This window comes from Microcaecilia unicolor, chromosome 6, assembly GCF_901765095.1.
Source record: "Microcaecilia unicolor chromosome 6, aMicUni1.1, whole genome shotgun sequence".
NCBI lineage: Eukaryota > Metazoa > Chordata > Amphibia > Gymnophiona > Siphonopidae > Microcaecilia > Microcaecilia unicolor.
The window spans coordinates 101,324,111-101,350,172 of record NC_044036.1 but is presented as its reverse complement, the minus strand read 5'-3'; the positions used below and the strand labels follow the sequence as shown (position 1 = coordinate 101,350,172).

Genomic DNA, 26,062 nt, shown 5'->3' with positions numbered 1-26,062 from the left:
TCAGAATTTGGACGTTTTTGTAAAACGTCCAAATTCTGATTTAGACATTCTATCAAAAATGCCCCTCTTTGTATTAAGGGGAGAAGTTATCATTGTGGGCTACTGTTAAGTTGGGTTATTTTATCACAAGTTGGGTTATTTTAACACAGGGTCTCATTGCATAAAATGGGATCTTGTGTTAAAATAACCTAACTTGTGGCAAAATAACCTGACTTAAAAGTAGCCCAAATTGATAACTTTCCCACTAACAGCAATTAAAACACAGCCAAAATAAAAATTTGTCCTGTAATAGAATGGAGGAAACGAATATGATATGGTAGCATGATAAACTATGACCAATTCCAATTCTGATTCCTGAATAACTTACGAGCAATCTGAATCTATTAATGGCAAACATAAATTTTACATTACCTCAAAATGATATGTTTGTAGATAATGGAGATTGTCAACAGTAAAGTTACATTTTGATTCACGACGTGTCTGCCCATTCCATTGCAGTATAAAAGGGCGTTTGGGACTGGGACCATTTATCTTCTTTGGGCCTTCACAGAGAATGCGGGCAACATTGTTTTCAATGAGAAGACTTTTGGCCCCTACGACCTCACCTGGTTCTGTTTAGAAATTAATATATTGTTATAAAGTATTTTGACACTTAAAACTTTTAGAGGCAGATTTTAGACAGAATGTCCAACTCAGAATAAGAACATCCAAATGAGTACATCATATATGGATGACCATTTCTAATTTACTTTAGAACAGGATTTGCCAAAATAATTCATTTTTTTATTTATTTAATATACTGCAAATCATTACAACTAAGTGCTGGCAATGTCCAGCATGAACATCCATTTTACAAACTAAAACATCCAAACTATGAATGGGAAAACAAAGGACATGAACATCCTTATAGCAGCATGGTAATACCCATTTTATAAAATGGCCACATAGCTGTCCATGTGGAGGAGCAGACTAATGGTTAAATTGGCAGGCTGTAAACTATGTAGAAACCCTGGTTCAAACCCTACTACAGAACTTTGTGATTTTCTTTTTTTCTTTTTTTTATTTTTGCACCCTTCATGGACAGAAAAATACCTAGTGTGACTTCCCTTATTCCCTCAGTCGGAGCACCTTTCTGTAACCTGGGCGTGCCAGGTGACTGGTCTAAACACAGACGTCCATCTTTTGGATACAGATGATCCTTCTCCTTCTGAAACTGAAACTGAACATCCATATTTTGCACCTTCCCTAGTCCTGCCCAGCACATGTCTAGACCACACCCCCTTGCTATAAGGACATACTGCAGTTTTAATATCCATATCCCAGCTTTATAAAATTGGGCTTTGGATGTCAATGCTCAATTTCGCTAAAACCGAGCATGTGCGCCGGGGCAGGAAAGCAGGGCAAGCAGTGCGGCACCAAGTATCACACAGGAAGGCTTCTGCTGGCGGATCCTGGGGACCCCAACCTGACCAGACATGTGGGGTAGCCACAGGGGCAGACAGTGGTGGGGAGGCAGGGCAAAATGTGCCACCCCACCTTTGGCTCAGACCCTCCCCCCCCCCCCCCCCAAAAAAAATCAAAATCAAGGTCTGGCTATGCCTCTATGACACAGGTACAGGGATCCAAGCCAAGCTGAGGAGAGAAGAGGAGGGAATGGGAAAAAAATAGAATAGGATTAAGGTATAGGCAAACTAGGCAAAGGTCTAGTATCCACAATTATAGGACTCAACAGGTTAATTTTTAAATGGGACATCCAATGACATCTCTAGAGTCACCAAAGTTCATTTACTTTCAGGATACTGCATATGTACTTTGCACTGCCGAAAAAGCACGCATAAGCCACACATATACTTGGGCATATAGTCTAGATGTGTAGGCTCTGAATATTGATGCCTATCTAGGTGTCGATATTCAGCCAGCAATGATCAGCGTTTTGCTTCTGGCTGCTGGTGTTATGTCCAGAAATTCAATGCTGGGCTATGTCTGGGTTCTGATGCTGAATTTCTGGGTTTCCAGAACCAGCTACGCCACAATTGGTTAAGTGAGGTGGAGGGGTATAATCGAATGATGCTGGCCAAATAGCTGGTCGGCCATCTTCGGGGTCGGCGCTGCAAGGGGGCGGAGCCAACCATATTTTTGAAATACGGTTGGGGCTAGCTAAATCGATCGCCGGGTGTAGAGGAGATGGCCGGCTTCGTTTTTCAGCCATAATGGAAACCGAGTCATCTCAAACCCAGCAAAATGCAAAGCATTTGGTCGTGGGATGAGCCAGCATTTGTAGTGCACTGGCCCCCCTCACATGCCAGGACACCAACCGGGCACCCTAGGGGGCACTTCTTAAAATTAAAAAAAAAATAGCTCCCAGGTACATAGCTCCTTACCTTGTGTGCTAAGCCCCCCAAATCCCACCAAAACCCACTACCTACAACTGTACAACACTACCATAGCCCTAAGGGGTGAAGGGGGGCACCTATATGTGGGTACAGTGGGTTTGGGGGGGGGGGTTGGAGGGCTCCCATTTACCACCACAAGTGTAACAGGTAGGGGGGATGGGCCTGGGTCCACCTGCCTGAAGTTCACAACACCCACTAAAAACTGCTCCAGGGACTTGCATACTGCTGTCAGGGAGCTGGGTATGACATTTCAGGCTGGCATATAGGCTGTCAAAAAAGGTTTTTTTGGGGGGTGGGAGGGGAGTTGGTGACCACTGGGGGAGTAAGGAGAGGTGATACCCGATTCCCTCCGGTGGTCATTTGGTCAGTTGGGGCTCCTTTGTGAAGCTTGGTCGTGAAAAAAAAGGGACCAAGTAAAGCCGGCGAAATGCTCGTCAAGCCTAGCTTTTATTTTCCATTATCGGGTGAAGCCGGCCATCTTGTGAGCACACCCCTGTCCCGCCCCTGTCCTGCCTTCACTACCCTACCAACACACCCCCTTGAATTTTCGCCGGCTCCGCGACAGAAAGCAGTTGGCGCCGGCCAAAATCGGCTTTCGATTATACCGATTGGGCCGGTTTCAGGAGATCGCCGGCCTTCTCCCGATTTGTGTCGGAAGATGGCTGGGAATCTCTTTCAAAAATGAGCTGGATATTCAACAATTAACCGGTGAAGGGGCACCGCATAAAGATAGTATTGACTTTTATGGGTTCTATTTATGCGGTGACCTTGGCTGGTTAAGTGCTGATTATTAGCACTTAGCTGGTCAAGTGCCAACTCTGCCCCCCGAACAACCCAAAATAGCTACTTTTGCTTTAAGTGCTAACCAATTATTTTCAGCGTCACTAACCAGCTAAGTGCCGCTGAAACTGACCGGTTAGCCCCAAACAGGCAACTTAACGGGCCAGGAGCCACTTCTGGCTGGTTAAATTGCTTTGAGTATTGACCCCCTAGCTTATATGTTTGGCCTGACATTTCAGGTTATAGTACTTATTTTAGAAGCTCTATTCATGATTTGGACATGCATAAGCCAACAATTAGAAGTGTATATTGCAAACACATTCTTCATCCCAATTTTAGAAAGCCAGGATATACATGTCCAAATCATGAATATGTGCGTACTGCAAGGAGGTGTGCTCTAGGCGTATTTTGGGTGAGTTTGGGTGAAGCAAAAAGATACACATACATTCCTCACTTCAGAAGGGGAATACACGTTTATGTCCGACATCAGCTTTGGGAGTTACACTTGCTCTTGGGGATGTCTAGATTATAGAAATTTGTTCATTTTCTGCAGTGCTTCTCTGGAAGTATTAGGGTTGGTTACCCTTTACTCTCCCTGTGTTTTTTGTCTCCCCTGAAATTGATACTGGAAATTGTTATCAGATGTGCCGTGACTGTCTGGGTAGACAATAGATATTTAGGTTTCTAAAATGGCAGACATTCACGTGTATGTTCTAAAATACCACTATATACATGCTTACCAGCACTTACACATTTATGTTGTTTGTTGACCTTGCAGATGTAGGAGAGGTTGATGTTGAGAGAGGTTGATGTTGATAAAATGGATTGTCCTACCGTACGTAACTAGCACATACAGATCCATTCTTGGATGTATTTCAGAGCAGGTTCTAGGTCAGCAGATCCTGTTTTAAAATTCTAATGAAAATCGAAACATCCCGACCTGATCTAAACTACTGTTGCTATGTTGTTTCTAAAATGGAGCTCCAGATCTGATTTTGGCATGCAAGTCCAAAGAAAGAAGCTAAATATATAAGTGCTGAAAAAAGGCACTTATATATCTACAGTATATGCTTATTTGGGACTGCCCCTGGAATGCCCCATCTCCACTCATTTTTAATATATATAAAAATTATATGTGTACTGGAGAATAGGTATAGTTTTATACATGCACTTGCACTGAAAATGACACAAAATCAGCACTTGGACATCTAGCACTGCGCCAAATGACTAAGTGCCATTTGAATTCAGATCCCCAAATATTTAAGAGGAGCCTTTCAGACATATTAATTCAATGGGCCCCAAAACAATTTTTTGCTCTGCTAAGTCAGCTACAGGCAGAGATTAGAATGTTGGTGGGGGAGGGGGCTGAATCACTGTAGCTTGCAGAGGTCTTTCTATTTTCCTAACCTTCTGCACATGTTTTTTTTCCAGCTGGCAAGAGAAGGAATTGAGAGGGACTTCATCCCTGTTGTTCCTCTTCTGTACTCAGAACCATGCAAGGCCCTATTTGTGGGTGTTTTAAAATGTTATGATTACTATCAGGGGGGATATGTTTGCCCAGAGACCACGAAAGAGTTAATCCTGCCCTGGACAGAAAGAGTGCCTTGGGAGGAGAAATAATTGGGAGTATATCTGCAATTATAGACCAGCGGCCTCAATTTCTCTATTGGTTAAAGTTATGGAAGGACTTGTCGTGCAACAACTAATGGAATATCTCCAACTCCATTCCATCTTGCAAAGCTCACAATCCGGTTTTAGACCTTCTTATAATACTGAAACTGTTCTTACTACCCTCTTAGCCAACTTCAGAATAGAACTGAATATTAGCAATAAAATATTAATACTTCAGTTTGATATGTCTAGTGCCTTTGACACTGTTGACCATAATATTCTTCTAAATATCCTTGACCATTATGGAATCTGTGGAGCTGTCCTGAAATGGTTCTCTGGCTTTCTAAAGCCCAGATCATATCAAATCCAGTAATCAGGTGAAATTTCTTCAACATGGTCTCCTGATTGTGGAGTACTTCAAGGTTCTCTGTCCCCCATCCTGTTCAATATCACAATGACCGCCTCCCCCCCCCCCCCCCCCCAGGTAATCTACTAGAAATAAATGGTCTTTCATCATTCATTTACGCCGATGATGTCATCATTTATATCCTATTCTCTAAAGAATTATAAGCAAATAACAAACTCGATCAAATTAGGCATCAACTTAATGGAATCTTGGGCATCTAATTTTAAATTAAAACTCAATGCTGAGAAAAATTAGGAGCCCTTTTACTAAGGTGCACCGAAAAATGGCCTGCGCTGGTACAGGCGTGTGTATTGGATGTGCGAAAATCCATTTTTCAGCACGCCTGCAAAAAAGGCCTTTTTTGCCAAAAATGGACGTGCAGCAACATAAAAATCAGCCCACGTCCATTTTGGGCCTTACCACCACCCATTGACTTAATGGCACAGCCCCATGGTTTAACCAGGTGGTAATCAACAGCACACGTACACTGCCAATTACTGCCTGGTTAGCGCCACACGGTAGAAAATAGAAATTATTTTCTGCCGCACATTTTGGACACGAGTCAAAATTAGAATTACTGCCCAGGGCACGCAGTAGTCAGGAAGTAGTTCTAATTTGACGCACATTGTACTTGCGTAAGCGCCTACTACACATCTTAGTAAAAGGGCTCCTAAGTTTCTAATAGTAAATAGATAAATAAAAGGGAGGGTCAGAGCAAGAGAGAGGCTTGGATAGAAGAGAAGGAAGAGAGGGTGCATTAGGGGGAAGGGAAGATAAAGAAAGAGAGAGAGAGAGAGAGAGAGAGATGTGTCATTTCATTTTGAATGTCATAGACATTTTCTTTACACCTGTACTGTACAAGGGGAAAAAGAGCTACCAATGGATTTGTTTTCAGGCAACTCACTTCTTTGGTATGATATTAGGTGAAAGAGGATTGTGACCTGAAATCATGTCATGAAGTACTGTAGTTAGCCATTCTTAAGGTGCAAAGTTGGAAATAAAGGAGTGAGGACAAAAACTAAGAGGGTAATTTCTAAAAATATTTTTGTGCATGAAACCATTCTTTAAATGCAGAAATAGGATCATCTGCTATACAGACAAGTATATTCATGTACTGTCTGCTCAGCATAGATTTACCTAGATAGAGTGGGACTTACGGGTTTACATATGTTAAAAAATATACATGTAAGTGTGGAACTCTGCCTTCTATATTTGAATGAGGCAGCTACTTCCAAGATATTGGCTTGCTAAGACAATTTTGTCCGGTCATGGTAATCACTAAAGAATTATTTAGCAATATAAGGTATATGTTATGGTATGGCAGTGTATGTAATGATGGTCACTCTTTTCTGCTCTGTTAAGCATATGCTTTGGGTCTTGTTAAGTGTTTGATGTGTTGAAATTCCCTGTTCCTTTTTCCCTGTTTATAAAAACCCTCAACACTCCGCTTGACTCTGGCCTGGCCCCTAGAGTTACCAGTTACCAGCAAATAACATACATTGGCCAACGTCCGACCGGGTCAGTTTTGCAAAGTCCCAAGTTGAACTTGGCCTACCTGACTGTCACAGTTGCAGTTCACACATATTGTATGTACATGCTGGAGGCATATGCAATAGGTCATCACTGCTTCCTTTTCAGTCTCTTTATCCTAGCTGTAGCCTTAGCTTCTCCATGGATAGGAAGATCTTGTAGCCACACAGATGAATTTGTTGTCACGGCGACGTCACCGACCCAGTACTTCTGCAAGCTATGCAATCTTTAAAAGCTACTGCACATGTCCCAAACTTCCCATCTAAATATAAAGTATATATAGTACCAAACCAATACCTCTTACTCAGTTTTCTTTAGTCTGTGGTTGTGGAATGACCTGTGTGAAAATGTGTCCGTTTAGTGATATTTATTTATTTATATTACTACTACTACTATTACTACTACTTAACATTTCTAAAGCGCTACTAGGGTTACGCAGCGCTGTACAATTTAACATGGAAGGACAGTCCCTGCTCGAAGAGCTTACAATCTAAAAAGACAAATGTACAGTTAATCAGATAGGTCAGACAGATTGGGGCAACCTATATGTTCGAAAGGTTAGGTTCCGAATGCAGCATTGAAGAGGTGAGCTTTAAGCAAGGATTTGAAGATGGGTAGGGAGGGGGCTTGGCGTAGGAATTCAGGAAGACTGTTCCAGGCATAGGGTGAGGCAAGGGAAAATGAGCGGAGCCTGGAATTGGCAATGGTGGAGAAAGGTACTGAGAGGAGGGATTTGTCATGTGAGCGGAGGTTACGGGCAGGAACGTAGGGGGAGATGAGGGTAGAGAGGTAGGGTGGAGCAGCAGAGTGAGTGCATTTGTAAGTAAGGAGCAGAAGCTTGAATTGGATGCGGTATCTGATCGGAAGCCAGTGAAGCGACTTGAGGAGAGGGGTGATATGAGTATATCGGTTATGGCGGAATATGAGACGTGCGGCAGAGTTCTGAATGGATTGAAGGGGGATAGATGGCTGAGTGGGAGGCCAGTGAGGAGCAAGTTGCAGTAGTCGAGACGAGAGGTAATGAGATCGTGGATGAGAGTTCGGGTGGTGTGCTCAGAGAGGAAAGGGCGAATTTTGTTGATGTTGAAAAGGAAGAAGCGACAGGTTTTGGCAGTCTGCTGGATATGCGCAGAGAAGGAGAGGGAGGAGTCGAAGATGACCCCGAGGTTGCGGGCAGATGAGACGGGGAGGATGAGGGTGCCATCAACTGAGATAGAGAGTGGGGGAAGAGGAGAAGTGGGCTTAGGTGGAAAGACGAGGAGCTCGGTCTTGGACATGTTCAGCTTCAGGTGGCGGTTGGACATCCAGGCAGCAATGTCGGATAGGCAGGTCGATACCTTGGCCTGGGTCTCTGCGGTGATGTCTGGTGTGGAGAGATAGAGCTGGGTGTCATCAGCGTAAAGATGATACTGGAAGCCATGAGATGAGATCAGTGAGCCTAGGGAAGAGGTGTAGATAGAGAAGAGAAGGGGTCCAAGAACAGATCCCTGGGGAACTCCAACAGATAGCGGGATGGGAGTGGAGGAAGATCCATGAGAGTGGACTCTAAATGTGCGGTGGGAGAGATAGGAGGAGAACCAGGAGAGCACAGAGCCCTGGAACCCAAATGAGGCCAGTATGGCAAGAAGTAAATCGTGATTGACAGTGTCAAAAGCGGCAGAAAGATCGAGGAGGATGAGGATGGAGTAGTGGCCTCTGGATTTGGCCAGGAGCAGGTCATTGCAGACTTTAGAGAGTGCTGTTTCTGTCGAGTGGAGAGGGCGGAAACCGGATTGGAGTGGGTCGAGGATGGCATGAGAGGAGAGAAAATCAAGACAGCAGCTGTGAACGGCGCGCTCAAGTATTTTGAAGAGGAAGGGTAGGAGAGAGATGGGGCGATAGTTGGAGGGGCAGGTAGGGTCGAGTGATGGTTTTTTGAGGAGAGGTGTGACTACGGCGTGCTTGAAGGTGTCAGGGACAGTTGCAGTGGAGAGAGAGAGTTAAGGATGTGACAGATGGAGGGGTTGACAGTATGGGCGATGGTGTTAAGTAGGTTGGTGGGGATGGGATCAGAGGAACAGGTGGTGCATTTCGAGGAGGAAAGAAGGCGGGAGGTTTCATCCTCGGTGATCTCAGGAAAGGAGGAGAAGAAGGCCTGGGTTGGTTGGTTGAGGGAGAGGGTTAATGGGTGAAGAGGGGGGGTGGGGGGTGATGGCTTGGTAGTGAATTCAAGGTTGATCTTTTGCACTTTGTCGTGGAAGTAATCAGCCAGTGATTGAGGAGAGAGTGAGGGGGGAGTGGGAGCGGGGGGCACCTTGAGGAGAGAGTTAAGGGTGGCGAAGAGACGACGAGGGTTGGAGCTGAGAGAATTGGTCAATTGGGTGTAATAGTCCTGTTTTGCAAGGAATAGGGAGGAGTGGAAGGAGGATAGCATGAATTTATAGTGAAGGAAGTCTGAATGAATACGAGATTTCCTCCAGAGGCGTTCGGCAGATCGTGCACAGGAGCGAAGGTAACGGATGCAAAGGGTCAGCCAGGGTTGGGGATTGGTACGCTTTGTGGGACGGGAGGTGGATGGTGCGAGGGTGTCCAGAGCAGAGGAGAGAGCGGCATTGTAAGCGGAGACCGCTTTGTCGACAGTCTCGGAGGACATGATGGATGGGAGGAGATTAGAGATACTAGCGGATAAGGTGAGGGGGTCAATGGCCTGGAGATTCCTGGAGGTGGTGGTTAAGGTTGGGCGGGGCAGAGGGGGGGTGAAGAAGTGTGAATGTGATCAGGTGGTGATCGGAGAGAGGAAGAACTGAAGCTTGGAAGTTGGAGGGTGAGCCGGATGAGGAAAGGACGAGGTCAAGACAATGGCCGTCACGGTGAGTAGGGGTGGTAGAGCACAGCTGGAGGTTGAAGGAGGAAGTTAGGGTGAGGAACTTAGAAGCGTGAGGGTCGGATGGGTCATCAACATGTATATTGAAGTCTCTGAGAATGAGAGATGGAGATGAGGGTTCAAGAAAGACAGAGAGCCAGGCATAGAAGTCGGTAAGGAAGGAAGAGAAGGATTTATCAGGGGGGCGGTAGATGACTGCTACTCTGAGTGGTAGCGGGTTGAATAGTCGGATGGAGTGGGCTTCAAAGGATGAGAAACAGTGAGACTGCGGTAGGAGGAGGGGTTGGAAACTACAGGAGGGCGAGAGTAGTAACCCAACGCCTCCACCGCGGCCAACTGAGCGGGGAGTGTGTGAGAAGAGGTGACCACCATGGCAAAGGGCTGCGACTGAGGCAGAGTCGTCCGGGGAGATCCAGGTTTCGGTTAGGGCGAGCAGTTGAAGGGAGTGGGAGATGAAGAGATCGTGGGTGAAGGGCAGTTTGTTGCAGACTGAGTGGGCATTCCACAAGGCGCAAGAGAAGGGGAGGGAAGAAGGGGGGAGGAGGGGAATAAAGACGAGATTGGAGACGTCCCGGGATCGTCCGTGTGGATAGGACGGGGACAGATGAGGGGGACCAGGGTTAATGTCTCCGGCGGATAGTAGGAGGAGGAGCAAGAGAGAGCGGAGGAGGGAGGGGGAGGACGGGCGACGAAGGCGATGAAGACGGGGTGCACTTAGGAGGAATGGGGATGGGTTAATAGCAGGAAGGAAGTGTTGAAGGTTGAGAGCTAGGATGGAGGAGGGGGATAAGAGGGATGGTGAGGTGATGAGGGATGGGGTGAAAAGGGTATTGTCCTGGTGGGCCAGGCGGGAGGGCAACGAGTTCCAATGGCGGACAGTGGGGGTGGGGAGGAGAAGAGATTAGGAAGGGACAGGGCAAGGAAGAGAATGTGGATAGGAGCCATATGTAGTGACTGAGGTGTAGCAGGTGACTGTGTGGTGACTAAGGTGTTAAGCAGATAGAATGGAGAGCTGGGTTGGAGGTTTGGAATTGATGGACTGGTAAGTTAATAGTTGACAAGCTAGCAGCAGGCAGGCAGGCAAGTCAATGGATGAGAGGCTCGCAGGCAGGCAGGCGAGCAGGTAAGTCAATGGTTGACAAGGTAGCAGCAGGCAGGCAGGTAAGTCAATGGCAGAGAGGCTCGCAGCGGATCAGGCGGACTGGAGCACGCTGGAGCAGATGTACTGGAGCAGGCAGGCTGGGCAGGTGTACTAGGGCAAGTAGGCTGGAGCAGATGGACTGGAACACTGGAGCAAGCATGGGAAGCTGGATCGGTGGACTGGAACAAGCTGGGATCGGGTGGACTGGGACGAGCTTGGAGCAGGCGGATCAGGCGGATTGGAAAACACTAGAGGATTTGGACTGGAACAAGCAGGGTGGAGCAGATGGACTGGAACAAGCAAGGGGAAGCTGGATCATGCAGACTGGAACGAGCTTGGAGCAGGTGGAACAAGCGGATTGGAACACACTAGAGCAGTTGGACCGGAACAAGCAAGCTGGCGCAGATGGACTGGAACGAGCAAGGGGGAAGCTTGATCGGCGGACTGGAACAAGCTGGAACTAGCTGGAACAAGCTGGGATCAGGCGGACTGGAACAAGCTGAGATCAGGCGGACTGGAACACGGTGGGATCAGGCGGACTGGAACACACTGGGATTAGGCGGACTGGAATACGTTGGGGCATCTGACTGGAACAAGCTGGGATCAGGCGGACTGGAAAACGCTGGGCATCTGGACTGGAACAAGCGGACTGGAACACGCTGGGGCATCTGGACTGGAAGAAGCAGGCTTGAGTAGATGAACCGGAACAAGCAGGCGGGAAGCTGGAGCCCCCGGTCTGGAGCGAGTAGGCAAGCAGGCAGAGAGAAGCTGGTTATTATATTCTCACAACGGCGTTCGACTTATCAGCCAAGGTTTTTAATATGTCTCTTTCCAAACCTAGCTTCAAATGGTCTTTAAATTTTACTTGCAAACTTTCTGTCACGGACCCTCATACCATATGTTTGTGTTGCTTAGGTCCTCAACACCAAGTTTCTCTCTATGGAGACTAAAAGTATGTCTCAGAAGACTTTAGAAATTCAGGCTCTAAAGTTAGAGAAATATATTCGGACCTCTATGTCAGGAGCATCAACTATTAGTTCGGGAAAAACAACTACTTCACAGAAGCGAACTGCCTCTGAAATAGTGCCAACTTTAAATCAGGTTTCTTCTCTGCCTTCTCTCCTCCTTGTCAAAGTGCCCGGGGATCAGGCTTCGGCTTTCTAACTGGCACATGGAATTCTCAGTGCCGAGGTCATTCAGAAGCCAACATCGGTATCACATCAAAGTGATGCTGAACATCAGAAGAATGCTCTCTATCAAACTGAAGATAGTGTATCTCCTTTGAAAATTGCTCCACCACCGAAGCGTCGGCGTCGAGCAAGCTCATCTTCTAATTCTCCACAAAGTACTCTACACCATCAGTCTAGACATTCCATGTGCCCTCTGCAATGATATCTAAAGAACCGTGGGGTCCATTCTCTTCATCCACTCTCTGCCAAAATATTTCTTACACCATAAATCAAGACTGCACTCAACTAGTGGTCTCAGCTGCACAATCTACTCAGAGGAACTCCATTCCAAATTACAGCTCCTTACAAAATATTTTGACAATGGACACTTCCAAGATGGGATGGGGAGTGCATCTGGACCATCTTTCCATTCAAGGAAGTTTGGTCACCTCAGGAATATCAGTCTTCCATCAACCTGCTGGAGTTGTGAGCAATCAAGTTGGCAATTTGAACATTTCATCAACATTTATGTTACCAGATTATTCGAACACGAACAGACAATCAGGTAGCAATATATTATCTGAACAAACAGGGAGGACTAGGATCTTCACATCTAACCTCTGTGAAGGAGAGGACCTGGGGGTAGATAAGATGGAAGTGGAAGAGGAAGAAGGGGGGAGGCTCACGAGCAGACGTAGGCAGAACAGAGCCTTGCCTCCATTCCATCCCCAGAGAGCGAGAAAAGTAGTAATGCCCCCTAGAAAAGGGTGGAGAGAAAAGGACTACATTACCCAGCATTCCCCGAGAGAGAGCAGAGAAAGGGCCGTGACCCCTGTAAAATGGAGGAGAGGAAGAGACTACATTTCCCAGCAACCTCGGGGCAAAGCCTGGAACAGAGATTACCTTCCCCAGCAGGAACAGGGGGAGAACTCTAACAAGGAAAGGGTGGTGCCCCTGCAGGGTAATCAAGGGAAAGAGGAACAGCTGCAAAGTGGGTGGGACGGGGAGCCCATGGAGTATCAAGAAGCTGGGCAGGGAGAAAGAGAGGAGAGCGAGGAAGAGCCTATGGACCTCTCAGCCTGGGCTCACTCGTTAGGTAACAAAATAAGGGACCAGGTAACTTCATGGTATGGTAACTGGGCTAAGAGAGGAAAGAGAAAAGGTCATGTGGGAGCCTGGGTCAGTGCTTAGTGAGAGTGACCCAGATAGGTGGGGCCTTTTCATTTTCCAGAGCTCAGGCTATGATTGAACTGTGAGGTTAAAGAGTTCTGGTTGAAGAGGGATGAGAGATCTTCTCGGAGTGGGCTGCGCCCAGCAGGAAGAAGGTGGAGTGTGAACTGTGGCTAAAAAGCCTAAAAGAAGCTGAAGGGGTTTGAGCTGTGTGCAGAAGCCTCAAGAACTGTGTTTGTTTTTTTTTGTTGGAACTGCTTGCAGTGTGTTGCCCCCTTCCAAGGGAGAGGGGGGGAGAAAGAAGACCCAGGGCTATAAAACTGTCTGAAAGGAACCCAGCTGGGTGCTTGAAGCCTGGGAGTTAAAAGTTGTTTTTTTTTTTCTTGCTGTGTTTGTAACCCTGCGAGGAGCAACAGGGGGAATTGTGAGGTTTTTGGTTGATTCAAGTATTGTGTCTTTTTGCACTGCTGGACTGTTGGATCCCAAGCAAAATAAAGAGCTTGTTAGTTTTGCTTTGAAGTTGATTTCTTTGAGCCCTGCCCTGTGGACTGCAGTGAACCAGGAGGTTGGGCAGCAAGGGTGAAGGGGATCCCGAGGCCCCTCAGGCGGAGGGGAGGATCTTCACAAGTGGTGGCAGTGGTGGGATCCACAGCGGACGTCCACGCAGAAGGCAGACGTACCCAAGGGGAGCCGAAGCCCGTCGAGGGGGCCAACGCTGAGAGCAGCGCAGACTCATCTTTGCTTCTGGTAAGCATATACGGGAGCAGGGGTGGAGTGGAGGTGAGAAAGGAGTGGCTAGCGGGGACCAGGTGTCACGGTGCCGCACTTGGAGAGTTGTTTTTTTTTTTGTTGTGCCCTCTTTGTAGGTGACGGCAGCAGCACCCACGATGGATCCTAAGGAGGTTTTCGCCTGGATGACCCTGCAATTCCAAAAGCAGCAGGAATTGGCGGAAAAGATGATGGGGGATTCCCTGGCGGCGAATCGAGCCCAGCAACAGCCGGTACTGGACATGTTCCAGGAGTTTCTGCAGAGGGAAGCACACGCCCAGGGAGCCGTGAGTGGGACAAGAGACCGGGACTTTACAAGTATGGTAGGACCGTATCCTATGAACTGGCTCACCTGGGGTAAACTATCAGAGAAGGACAATGTGGATGATTTTTTGTGTGCTTTTGAGAGGGTGGCGGTGGCCGCTAAGTGGCCTCAAGAACAATGGGCCATTCGCCTAGCCCCCTCTCTATCAGGAGAGGCCCTCGCGGCTTTCCGTGGACTATCGCCCCTAGATGCTGGGGATTACCACAGGGTGAAAGAGGCCATCAGGGATAGGTATGGGCTTAGTGCTCAGGCCTATCGTAGGCAATTTAGGGCCCTGGCTTGGGGGAAAGGGGAGTCTCCCAAAGGCCTAGCCACAAAATTGATGGACCTAGCGAAGAAGTGGCTAGAGCCGGAGGGACGTACGGTTGAAGATATCTTACAGGAAGTAGTGCTAGAACAATTCCTGCAAGCCTTACCCGAGGGGGTAAGGGTATTGGTGGTACGGAGGGGATGTGCTACCTTAGAGGAAGCGGTGGGGAGCCTAGAGTGCTGTTTAGAAGCCCAACACTGGTGTAAGGGAGGGAAAGACCAGGGGGGAGGGGCAGTTCGTGTCAGCCCTCCCGAGACTCGGGTTCCTCCGTGCCCGACCCCAAAGGGAGGTCCAGGGGAAGCCCCAGAGGTGTCCAGGGCTAAAGGCCCGCCTCCTCAGGGAAGGGACATAAAGGGGGCAGGGCTGTCCAAAGAGCGCGTCTGCTATCAGTGTGGAGGAAGGGGGCATTTCCAAAGCCAGTGTCCTGGGCGAGCGGGCTGGATCTCATGGGTCTCTCCCAGTGCCCAATCTAGTTATACCCAGGAGGTAGAGGTGGAGGGCATCCCGGTGAAGGCTCTGTTGGACTCCGGGGCGGATCAGTCAATGATGTCGAGAGGCCTGTGGGAAAAGATAAGGGATACCAGAGGGCCCGACAGGGGGACTTCTGACGGGCAGGTGGTGATCCAGTGTATACAGTGGGGGAAATAAGTATTTGATCCCTTGCTGATTTTGTAAGTTTGCCCACTGACAAAGACATGAGCAGCCCATAATTGAAGGGTAGGTTATTGGTAACAGTGAGAGATAGCACATCACAAATTAAATCCGGAAAATCACATTGTGGAAAGTATATGAATTTATTTGCATTCTGCAGAGGGAAATAAGTATTTAATCCCTCTGGCAAACAAGACCTAATACTTGGTGGCAAAACCCTTGTTGGCAAGCACAGCGGTCAGACGTCTTCTGTAGTTGATGATGAGGTTTGCACACATGTCAGGAGGAATTTTGGTCCACTCCTCTTTGCAGATCATCTCTAAATCATTAAGAGTTCTGGGCTGTCGCTTGGCAACTCGCAGCTTCAGCTCCCTCCATAAGTTTTCAATGGGATTAAGGTCTGGTGACTGGCTAGGCCACTCCATGACCCTAATGTGCTTCTTCCTGAGCCACTCCTTTGTTGCCTTGGCTGTATGTTTTGGGTCATTGTCGTGCTGGAAGACCCAGCCACGACCCATTTTTAAGGCCCTGGCGGAGGGAAGGAGGTTGTCACTCAGAATTGTACGGTACATGGCCCCATCCATTCTCCCATTGATGCGGTGAAGTAGTCCTGTGCCCTTAGCAGAGAAACACCCCCAAAACATAACATTTCCACCTCCATGCTTGACAGTGGGGACGGTGTTCTTTGGGTCATAGGCAGCATTTCTCTTCTTCCAAACACGGCGAGTTGAGTTCATGCCAAAGAGCTCAATTTTTGTCTCATCTGACCACAGCACCTTCTCCCAATCACTCTCGGCATCATCCAGGTGTTCACTGGCAAACTTCAGACGGGCCGTCACATGTGCCTTCCGGAGCAGGGGGACCTTGCGGGCACTGCAGGATTGCAATCCGTTATGTCGTAATGTGTTACCAATGGTTTTCGTGGTGACAGTGGTCCCAGCTGCCTTGAGATCATTGACAAGTTCCCCCCTTGTAGTTGTAGGCTGATTTCTAACCTTCCTCATGATCAAGGATACCCCACGAGGTGAGATTTTGCGTGGAGCCCCAGATCTTTGTCGATTGACAGTCATTTTGTACTTCTTCCATTTTTTTACTATGGCACCAACAGTTGTCTCCTTCTCGCCCAGCGTCTTACTGATGGTTTTGTAGCCCTTTCCAGCCTTGTGCAGGTGTATGATCTTGTCCCTGACATCCTTAGACAGCTCCTTGCTCTTGGCCATTTTGTAGAGGTTAGAGTCTGACTGATTCACTGAGTCTGTGGACAGGTGTCTTTCATACAGGTGACCATTGCCGACAGCTGTCTGTCATGCAGGTAACGAGTTGATTTGGAGCATCTACCTGGTCTGTAGGGGCCAGATCTCTTACTGGTTGGTGGGGGATCAAATACTTATTTCCCTCTGCAGAATGCAAATAAATTCATATACTTTCCACAATGTGATTTTCCGGATTTAATTTGTGATGTGCTATCTCTCACTGTTACCAATAACCTACCCTTCAATTATGGGCTGCTCATGTCTTTGTCAGTGGGCAAACTTACAAAATCAGCAAGGGATCAAATACTTATTTCCCCCACTGTACATGGGGCCAGCACTCCGTACAGGTTGCACCAGGTCAGCATTAGGGGTCCCACGGGGAAGATAAAGCTCGCCAAAGCAGTTTTGCCCAGATTGCCCCAAGAGTTGATTTTGGGCAGGGATTGGCCTCCATTCGCAGATTGTATAGAGAATAAGAGGGTTATGGTGACCACTCAGGCGCAGGCCCGAGAGCGCCAGGCATCGGAGCCTAATCTTGACCAAATTTTCCCTTTTCAGGGGGAGGTGGTTGGTGAACCCGGGAAGACTCGCAAGGCGAGGGCAGACAGAAGGGCGGAGAAAAGGGAACGGAGAGAGGCCTTTGACCAGGGCGAGACGGAAGCTTATATACCCCAAGAAGTAGGCCGCCTCAAAGAGCAGTTCCCCCATTTCCCTAGGGAGCAGGAGTCGGACCGTACTCTAGAATATGCTTGGGAAAGTGCCCGTAGGGAGGAGGGTAGCCAGGTCCCAAGATTTATAGTAGAAGAAGGGGTGCTGTATAGGGTGAGGCCCACCTGGGAGAATCCCGAAGGAGGGAAGCAGTTGGTGGTACCCCGAGCATTCAGGCCCCTGGTAATTCACCTGGCCCACGATCATCCCCTGGGAGGGCATAAAGGGACACAGGCCACATTGGAGCAGGTACTGGAGAGGTTCTATTGGCCCGGGGTGTACAAGGAGGTGGAAGGGTACGGTAAACCATGTCCGAATTGCCAGAAGGTGGCCGATCGCCTACCCCCCCGGGCTCCCTTATGTCCTTTGCCCCGGGTGAGTCAGCCCATAACGCGTATAGCTATGGACATAATCGGCCCGGTTACTAAGTCGAAAAGGGGCCACAAATATGTACTGGTAGTGATGGATGTCGCTACGCGATTCCCTTGGGCCATTCCCCTAAGGAATATCTCGGCTAAGGTGATAGCGGCCGAAATAATTAAACTGTTTTGTGAGGTGGGGTTTCCCAGGGAGGTGCTGACAGACCGAGGATCTAACTTCATATCCCGAACGTTACAACGGGTATGGGAGGCATTTCAGATACACCATGTGAGAACTTCAGCCTACCACCCCCAAACAAATGGGATGGTGGAGAGGTTTAACCGAACCCTTAAGGGGATGCTGAAGAGGGGCCTGGGAACCGAGTTAGAGAACTGGGATCAGCTGCTCCCCTTTGTACTGTATGCATGCCGGGAATCTATTCAGTCCTCCTTGGGGGTAGCACCATTTGAACTCTTGTTTGGCAGACCACCCAGGGGAATCCTAGATATTCTAAAGGAGCAGTAGGTGGCCCCAGAGACAGAGGAAGAATCTGTAGGATCCTTCCTGCAGGACTTGAGAGGAAGGCTCGAACGATTAAGGGAATATTCGCAAGAGCATCTTAGACAGAGTCAGGAGAAGCAAAAGGAGTATTATGATCAGGGAACTCAGGAGAGGGAGTTTCAAGAGGGAGATAAAGTCCTCATATTAGTGTCCGAAGCTCCACATAAATTTGAAAGCAGGTGGAGAGGTCCCTGGGTGGTGCGCAGGAGACTGGGCCCCCTGACATATGAAGTAACCCGAGGGTCCGGGAAGAGGCAGACCATTCATGTTAATTTGATGAAGCCCTGGATCGAGAGGCAAGGGTTTCAGGCTTTGGCTAAAGAGGAGGCAGAGGAGGACCTTGGGCCCCAGATAGATGAGATTTTCAGGCCCGGGTCACTAGACATTAACGCCCAGTTGAGTTGGGCCCAGAAGAAGGACATGCAAAAGCTCCTGAAGGAGTTTAAAGATGTCCTTACACCCTGTCCTGGGCAAACACACCTGTTGCAACATGAGATTGTAACAGAGGAGGGGAAGGTGGTTAGACAAAGGCCTTACAGGCTGTCCCCCCAAAAAAGGCAGGAGGTCATGCGGCAGGTTCAGGAGATGCTAGGCTTTGGGGTGATCGAAGAGTCCAATAGCCCCTGGTCAAGTCCGATGGTGCTGGTGCCTAAACCAGATGGGTCATGGCGGTTCTGCATTGATTTTAGTCAGCTGAACACCATTGCGCAGACTGATGCCTACCCCATGCCCCATATTGATGAATTGCTAGATAGGCTGGGAACGGCCCAGTTTCTCACCACGCTGGACTTGACCAAAGGGTATTGGCAAATCCCCCTGGCAGAAGAAGCCCGTCCTAAGATGGCCTTCCGGACGCCCCAGGGTCTGTATCAGTTTAAGTGGTTGCCTTTTGGGTTGAATTCAGCATCGGCTAGCTGCCAACACCTGCTGGATAGGGTGCTGCGACCACATCAAAACTATGCTGCCGCCTACATGGACGATGTGGTCATTCACAGCAGGGACTGGCCTACCCATATGGCCCGAGTCCGAGCGGTGCTTAGTTCCTTCCGAGAGGCCGGGCTAACCCTGAATCCCGAGAAATGTCACTTTGCCCAAAGGAGAGTGAAATACCTGGGGTATATGGTAGGGCAAGGCGAAGTCAGGCCCCTGATCGACAAGGTCCAGAGTGTCCAGGAATTTCCCCGGCCTAGCACTAAGAAACAGTTAAGGGGGTTTCTCGGGCTCATAGGGTATTATAGACGGTTTATCCCCCATTTTTCTACCCTGTCAGCACCCCTTACTGACATGCTGAAGGGGAATAAGCCCAATCAGTTAGTGTGGGAGGAGGATGGGGTACAGGCGATAGAAACCCTCCGGAGGGCCCTGTGTCAGGAACCTGTGTTAACAGCTGTAGATTTTAAGAAAAACTTTATCCTGCAGACTGATGCTTCAGGGGTCGGGCTGGGAGCCATGTTGTCCCAGGAGCATGAGGGGGAAGAGCATCCAGTGCTGTATTTGAGTAGAAAGCTCTTCCCACATGAAACACATTACTCCACGATTGAAAAAGAGTGTTTGGCCATTAGGTGGGCAGTCCAGGCCTGCCAAGTGTATTTGGAGGGGAGGGAGTTTAGATTGGTAACCGATCATGCTCCCCTCAAATGGCTCAATCAAATGAAGAACAATAATGGCCGCCTCATGCGCTGGTATCTGGCGCTGCAGCCCTTCCGTTATTCAGTGGAGCATCGACCTGGCAGTGCCTTGAGCAATGTCGATGCTCTATCACGAATCGGAGAGGAGGATACCGAGCCTAAGGTTCATGAGAGGGGCATTCTCTTAAGGGGGGGGGGGGGGGTATGTGAAGGAGAGGACCTGGGGGTAGATAAGATGGAAATGGAAGAGGAAGAAAGGGGGAGGCTCACGAGCAGACGTAGGCAGAACAGAGCCTTGCCTCCATTCCATCCCCAGAGAGCGAGAAAAGTAGTACTGCCCCCTAGAAAAGGGTGGAGAGAAAAGGACTACATTACCCAGCATTCCCCGAGAGAGAGCAGAGAAAGGGTCGTGACCCCTGTAAAATGGAGGAGAGGAAGAGACTACATTTCCCAGCAACCTCGGGGCAAAGCCTGGAACAGAGATTACCTTCCCCAGCAGGAACAGGGGGAGAACTCTAACAAGGAAAGGGTGGTGCCCCTGCAGGGTAATCAAGGGAAAGAGGAACAGCTGCAAAGTGGGTGGGACGGGGAGCCCATGGAGTATCAAGAAGCTGGGCAGGGAGAAAGAGAGGAGAGCGAGGAAGAGCCTATGGACCTCTCAGCCTGGGCTCACTCGTTAGGTAACAAAATAAGGGACCAGGTAACTTCATAGTATGGTAACTGGGCTAAGAGAGGAAAGAGAAAAGGTCATGTGGGAGCCTGGGTCAGTGCTTAGTGAGAGTGACCCAGATAGGTGGGGCCTTTTCATTTTCCAGAGCTCAGGCTGTGATTGAACTGTGAGGTTAAAGAGTTCTGGTTGAAGAGGGATGAGAGATCTTCTCGGAGTGGGCTGCGCCCAGCAGGAAGAAGGTGGAGTGTGAACTGTGGCTAAAAAGCCTAAAAGAAGCTGAAGGGGTTTGAGCTGTGTGCAGAAGCCTCAAGAACTGTGTTTGTTTTTTTGTTTGTTGGAACTGCTTGCAGTGTGTTGCCCCCTTCCAAGGGAGAGGGGGGGAGAAAGAAGACCCAGGGCTATAAAACTGTCTGAAAGGAACCCAGCTGGGTGCTGGAAACCTGGAAGTTAAAAGTTGTTTTTTTTTCTTGCTGTGTTTGTAACCCTGCGAGGAGCAACAGGGGGAATTGTGAGGTTTTTGGTTGATTCAAGTATTGTGTCTTTTTGCACTGCTGGACTGTTGGATCCCAAGCAAAATAAAGAACTTGTTAGTTTTGCTTTGAAGTTGATTTCTTTGAGCCCTGTCCTGTGGACTGCAGTGAACCAGGAGGTTGGGCAGCAAGGGTGAAGGGGATCCCGAGGCCCCTCAGGCGGAGGGGAGGATCTTCACACCTCCAAAGCTTTCCCTTCACTCCACTTTTCAGGTGACTTAAATTCCAGGTGCCAACAATATTCTAGTGGATTTTTAAGCAGAAGACTTCATCCGCACGAATGATCTCTCAAGACCACAGTTATGCAAAAACATTTTGCTCACTGGGGCACTCTGAGATAGACTTATTTGCATCCCCTCTGAACAACAAATGTAACAAATTTTGTTCAAGGTGGCCAAGTGAGAGTCGGATAGCAGTAGATGCATTTTCTATTCCATGGTCAACTCATCTCTTTTATGCATTTCCTCCAATTCCCTTGATTCCAAGAATACTACAGAAAGCCATACAAGACAAAGCTTCTATGATTCTTGTAGCTCTGTATTGGCCCAGACAACCCTGGTTACCAATACTTCTCAATCTAGAAGCTCAACCCCCTTTGTTTCTTCCTCAGTCTCCAGACTTACTGGCTCAGAACGAAGGTACTCTTCTCCATCCAGACATTCCCAGACTGCGATTAGCAGCTTGGTAGCTCCATTTTAACAGTTAAGTTCTCCACTAGTTTCACAGCCAGTAGTGGAGGTCTTACTTGCTTCAAGAAAACTTTCTACCAGATAGATACATGCTGCAAAATGGAACAGATTTGTTAATTGGTGCGTACCAAGGAATTAAGATCCAGTCTCCTGTTCTATTTCCAAAATTTTAGACTATCTTCTGTATCTTTCTAATACTGGTTTAGCTTACTCTACTATTAGAGTTCACTTAGCAGCCCTTTTGGTTTTTCATGATCCCTTAGATGTGCATACTGTTTTTTAGTCATCCAATCACTAAGCATTTCCTGAAGGGATTGCTGAAAATAAAGCCACCTTTTCATCATTTGCCAGTGATTTGGGACCTTAATATGATTCTCAATCAACTTACCAAAGCTCCTTTTGAACCTTTGTCATCTGCTGATTTCAGATACCTAACTTGGAAAACAGCGTTTCTTATCACTATAACATCTGCATGTCGCATAGGAGAGATTCAGGCTTTAGTTCATTATCCTCTATATACTTAAATCCTTCATGACAAAGTGATTTTGCGACCTCATCTGAAATTTTTACCTAAAGTAGTTTCACCATTTCATATTAATCAATCCATAATTTTACCAGTTTTCTATCCACCACCTCATCACTCAGTCAAGCAACAACAGCTGCACACATTAGATTGTGTAAGAGCAATTATTGATTACTGTTTATCTTTGATGTACTACTTCTCCACAGAGACCCTCTCAGTTGTTTTTATCTTTTCATCCAGACCAATCTCGCCCAGCTAGTAAGCATACCATATCTCAATGGAGTGTGAATTGTATATGTTTCGCACAGTTTGGATAATATCCCATATCATAGCTCACAGACTTCGAGCGTTGGCGGCCTCCATAGCTCATATGCATCAGACTTCCATGTTGGACATTTGCAGAGCAGCTACATGGACATTTGCACATACTTTTACTTGACACTACTGTCTAGATACTGCTTCAGCTGCTGATTCTGCTTTCAGTCAATATATATATATATATATAGTATTCTTTGTCTACTACCTGTGCATAGCTTGGGAGTCTACATCTGTGTGGCTTCAAGATCTTCCTATCCATGCAGAAATAAGAGTTCCTTACCTGTAATGGTAGTTTCTCCATGGATAGAATATCTTCTAGCAACACAGGCCCTCCTTCCCTCCCTGTACTGTTGATTGCTATTCATGAAACTAAGTAAGAGGTATTGGTTCAGTACTATATATACTTTATATTTAGGCAGGAAGTTTGGGACATGCGCAGTAGCTTTTAAACATTGCATAGCTTGCAGAAGGACTGGGTCAGTAAAATAACCGTGATGACATTCATCTGTGTGTGTAAAAGATCTTCTATCCAAGGAGAACTACCATTACAGGTAAAGAACTCTTGTTTTATACTTCCTAGGCCACGCCCCTCTCATGTCACTTTCCCCTTGGGTGGGGCTGTAAGTTTTAAGGTGGTTCTTACACTGTGAGGGAGTGTCATTAAGGGGGAGTGGTAGTATCCTATAGACTGGTGTAAGTTTTAAATTCCAAACACCAGATTAATTTTAAGTTAAATTTTGACCCATTAATGTCAAAATAAACTATTTGCCACAGGAAAATACACAGCATGCACTGGATACAGTTTCTACAAGTAAAACAGTGTTTTACCCATGGAAAAAGGTTCTTATCTAAACTCATGGGTCACTATGGGGCAATTTTCTAAATAGGTGCTAACATATACATGCACATTACATGTGTAAATGTTCAGAGTACTAACATATATATCTACGTATTTCAATATTCCAACTAAGCAGTATCCCGTGAATATTTAAGAAATAATGGCTTATGGACTTTCCTTTGAGAAAATTATATAAACCTTTTTTAAATCCTGCTAAGCTAACTGCTTTTACCACATTCACTGGCAACAAATTCCTTTAATTACACATTGAGTGAAGAAATATTTTTGCTGATTTGTTTAAAATTTACTACTTAGTACCTTCATTGCGTGCCTCCTAGTCCTAGCATTTTTGGAAAGAGTAAACAAGCGATTCATGTCTACCCATTCTGCTGCACACAGTATTTTATAGACCTCTATCATATCTCCCCTCAGCCATCTCTTCTCCAGGCTGAAGAGCCCTAGCTGCTTTAGCCTTTCCTCATAGGGAAGTCATCCCTCCCCTTTATCATTTTTGTCGCCTTTCTCTGTATCTCTTCTAATTCTGCTATATCTTGTTTCAGATGCAGTAACCAGAATTGCACAAAGTATTTGAGGTGTGGTCACACCCTGGTGCAATACAAAGGCATTATAACATTCTCAAGTTTTGTTTTCCATTCCTTTGCTAATAATTCCTAACATTCTATTTGTTTTCTTAGCCGCCGCAGCACACTGAGCAGAGGGCTTCAACATATTATCAATGATGATACCTAGATCCTTTTCCTGAGTGGAGATTCCTAATGTGGAACCTCACATCATTTAACTATATTTTGGGTTCCTCTTTCTCACATGCATCACTTTGCACTTGCTCACATTAAACATCATCTGCCATTTGGATGCCCAGTCGCCCAGTCTCCCAGTCTCGTAAGGTCCTCTTGCAATTTTTCACAATCCTCCCACGAATTAACATCTTTGAACAACCTTGTGTTATCAGCAAATGTAATTATTTCATTAGTTATTCCCATCTCTAGGTCATTTATAAATATGTTAAAAAGCAGTGATCCCAGCACAGACCCCTGGGGAACCTCACTATCTACTGTTCTCCATTGAGAATACTGACCATTTAACCCTGTTCTCTGCTTTCTATCTTTTAACCAGTTTTTAATCCACAATAGGACAATACTTCCTATCCTATGAATTTCTAATTTCCTCAGGAGTCTTTCATTGTCAAATGCCTTTTGAAAATCCAGATACATATTATCGACTGACTCACAATCAAATGTCAGAGGATTGATCATTGGGTTAAGGGTGTATATCACATGGGATGACTGGGGAGGCCCATACATCAACATTTACAGCTGCCCCTTACATCATAAGTATTGCCATACTGGGACAGACCAAAGGTCCATCAAGCCCAGCATCCTGTTTCCAACAGTGACCAATCCAGGTCACAAATACCTGGCAAGATCCCAAAAAAGTACAAAACATTTTATACTGCTTACCCCAGAAATAGTGGATTTTCCCCAAGTCCATTTAATAATGGTCTATGGACTTTTCCTTTAGGAAGCCATCCAAACCTTTTTTTAAACACCGCTAAGCTAACCGCCTCTACCACATTCTCTGGCAACGAATTCCAGAGTTTAATTACACGTTGAGTGAAGAAACATTTTCTCCGATTCATTTTAAATTTACTACATTGTAGCTTCATCACATGTCCCCTAGTCCTAGTATTGTTGGAAAGCGTAAACAGACGCTTCACATCTACCCGTTCAACTCCATTCATTATTTTATAGACCTCTATCATATCTCCTCTCAGCCGCATAGATGTGCTGCAGGGTACTTGTAAATACCAATGTCTATCTTTTTCAGTAAAGATGTGGATTCTCTATGTGAAATGAAAAATCCTTTTCTGTACTGTAGGCCTGCCCGCCCTACCCAAGCCCCCTTGAAATCTGTGCATAGTTAGCTCTCCCTATTCTGAAATGACATGTATACATCTGGGCCTCTCTGGGCTTTTAAATGCTGACATTTATACATGGGGGTGCTTCTAAATTAAGGGTCATAGTTATTTGGCAAAAGCAAGATGTAGTCCATCATTAATGATAAGTTGTAGTTCTAGATATATCAGCAGAGTCATATCTCCTTGATATTTAAAATAACTTACCAGATGCGTTTGTTCTACATGTTATGCTATTATGTTCACCATGAAGTGTCTCATTAGTAGTGAGATCATTGGAATTGGTGTATGCCCAAACTTCCACTGTGTAATTCATGTAAGGTTCAGCATTTTTATTTATATAATTGGTCATCGTTCCATTATGTACGTCACCTAAAACACAAGTAGCACAACTTCAATAAGAAAATCATTGGGGTACATTTTATTGTGGATACCTGTTTGCTGGCACTGACACAGCTCATTTCCAATAGGTCAGTGTGTGTGTCAGACAGTAATGATCAGTTACCTACAAGTGTGCTTCTGATATTTGAAGCTGGGAAGGCAGCATTTGAACATGTGCAGATCAATATTCACAAGGACCTTTGCAGTCGGCATTGAGTCTGACCACAGAGGTCCTTTCAGTTCAACATTTTGGGTAGCCATATCTTAAATTTTGGCCATATAATTGCGATATAACCAAAGTTAAATCATTAATTTTGGGCAGAATTGGGGGGTTGGGTCACGAATACAGGAAAAACATACTGACGGCAGCAAAATTCAATCACTCTCTGTATAACTTAAATGTATAAATGCCTCCACTCAAACAGTATATATAACTTTATCTGTGTTAAAGTTAGGTGTGCATATTCAGCAGAAACACATGTGTGTTTATGGTCATTGAATATCTGCGTAACTTTATACATATAACTTATCCATCTTTGAATATTGACCTCAA

General features: G+C 46.7%; 1 protein-coding gene across 2 annotated transcripts in view; it reads right to left on the bottom strand.

Moving 5' to 3' along the window:
- PTPRC (protein tyrosine phosphatase receptor type C) overlaps positions 1 to 26,062 on the bottom strand; it is a 291,837-nt gene that overhangs the window by 89,627 nt on the left and 176,148 nt on the right. For both annotated transcript variants that reach the window (XM_030205809.1, XM_030205811.1), the window contains 2 exons: positions 25,336 to 25,500; positions 412 to 611 (listed from right to left, as the gene is read on the bottom strand). In XM_030205809.1, the coding sequence (XP_030061669.1) occupies positions 412 to 611; positions 25,336 to 25,500 (365 nt within the window). The remainder of the gene's footprint in view (positions 1 to 411; positions 612 to 25,335; positions 25,501 to 26,062) is intronic.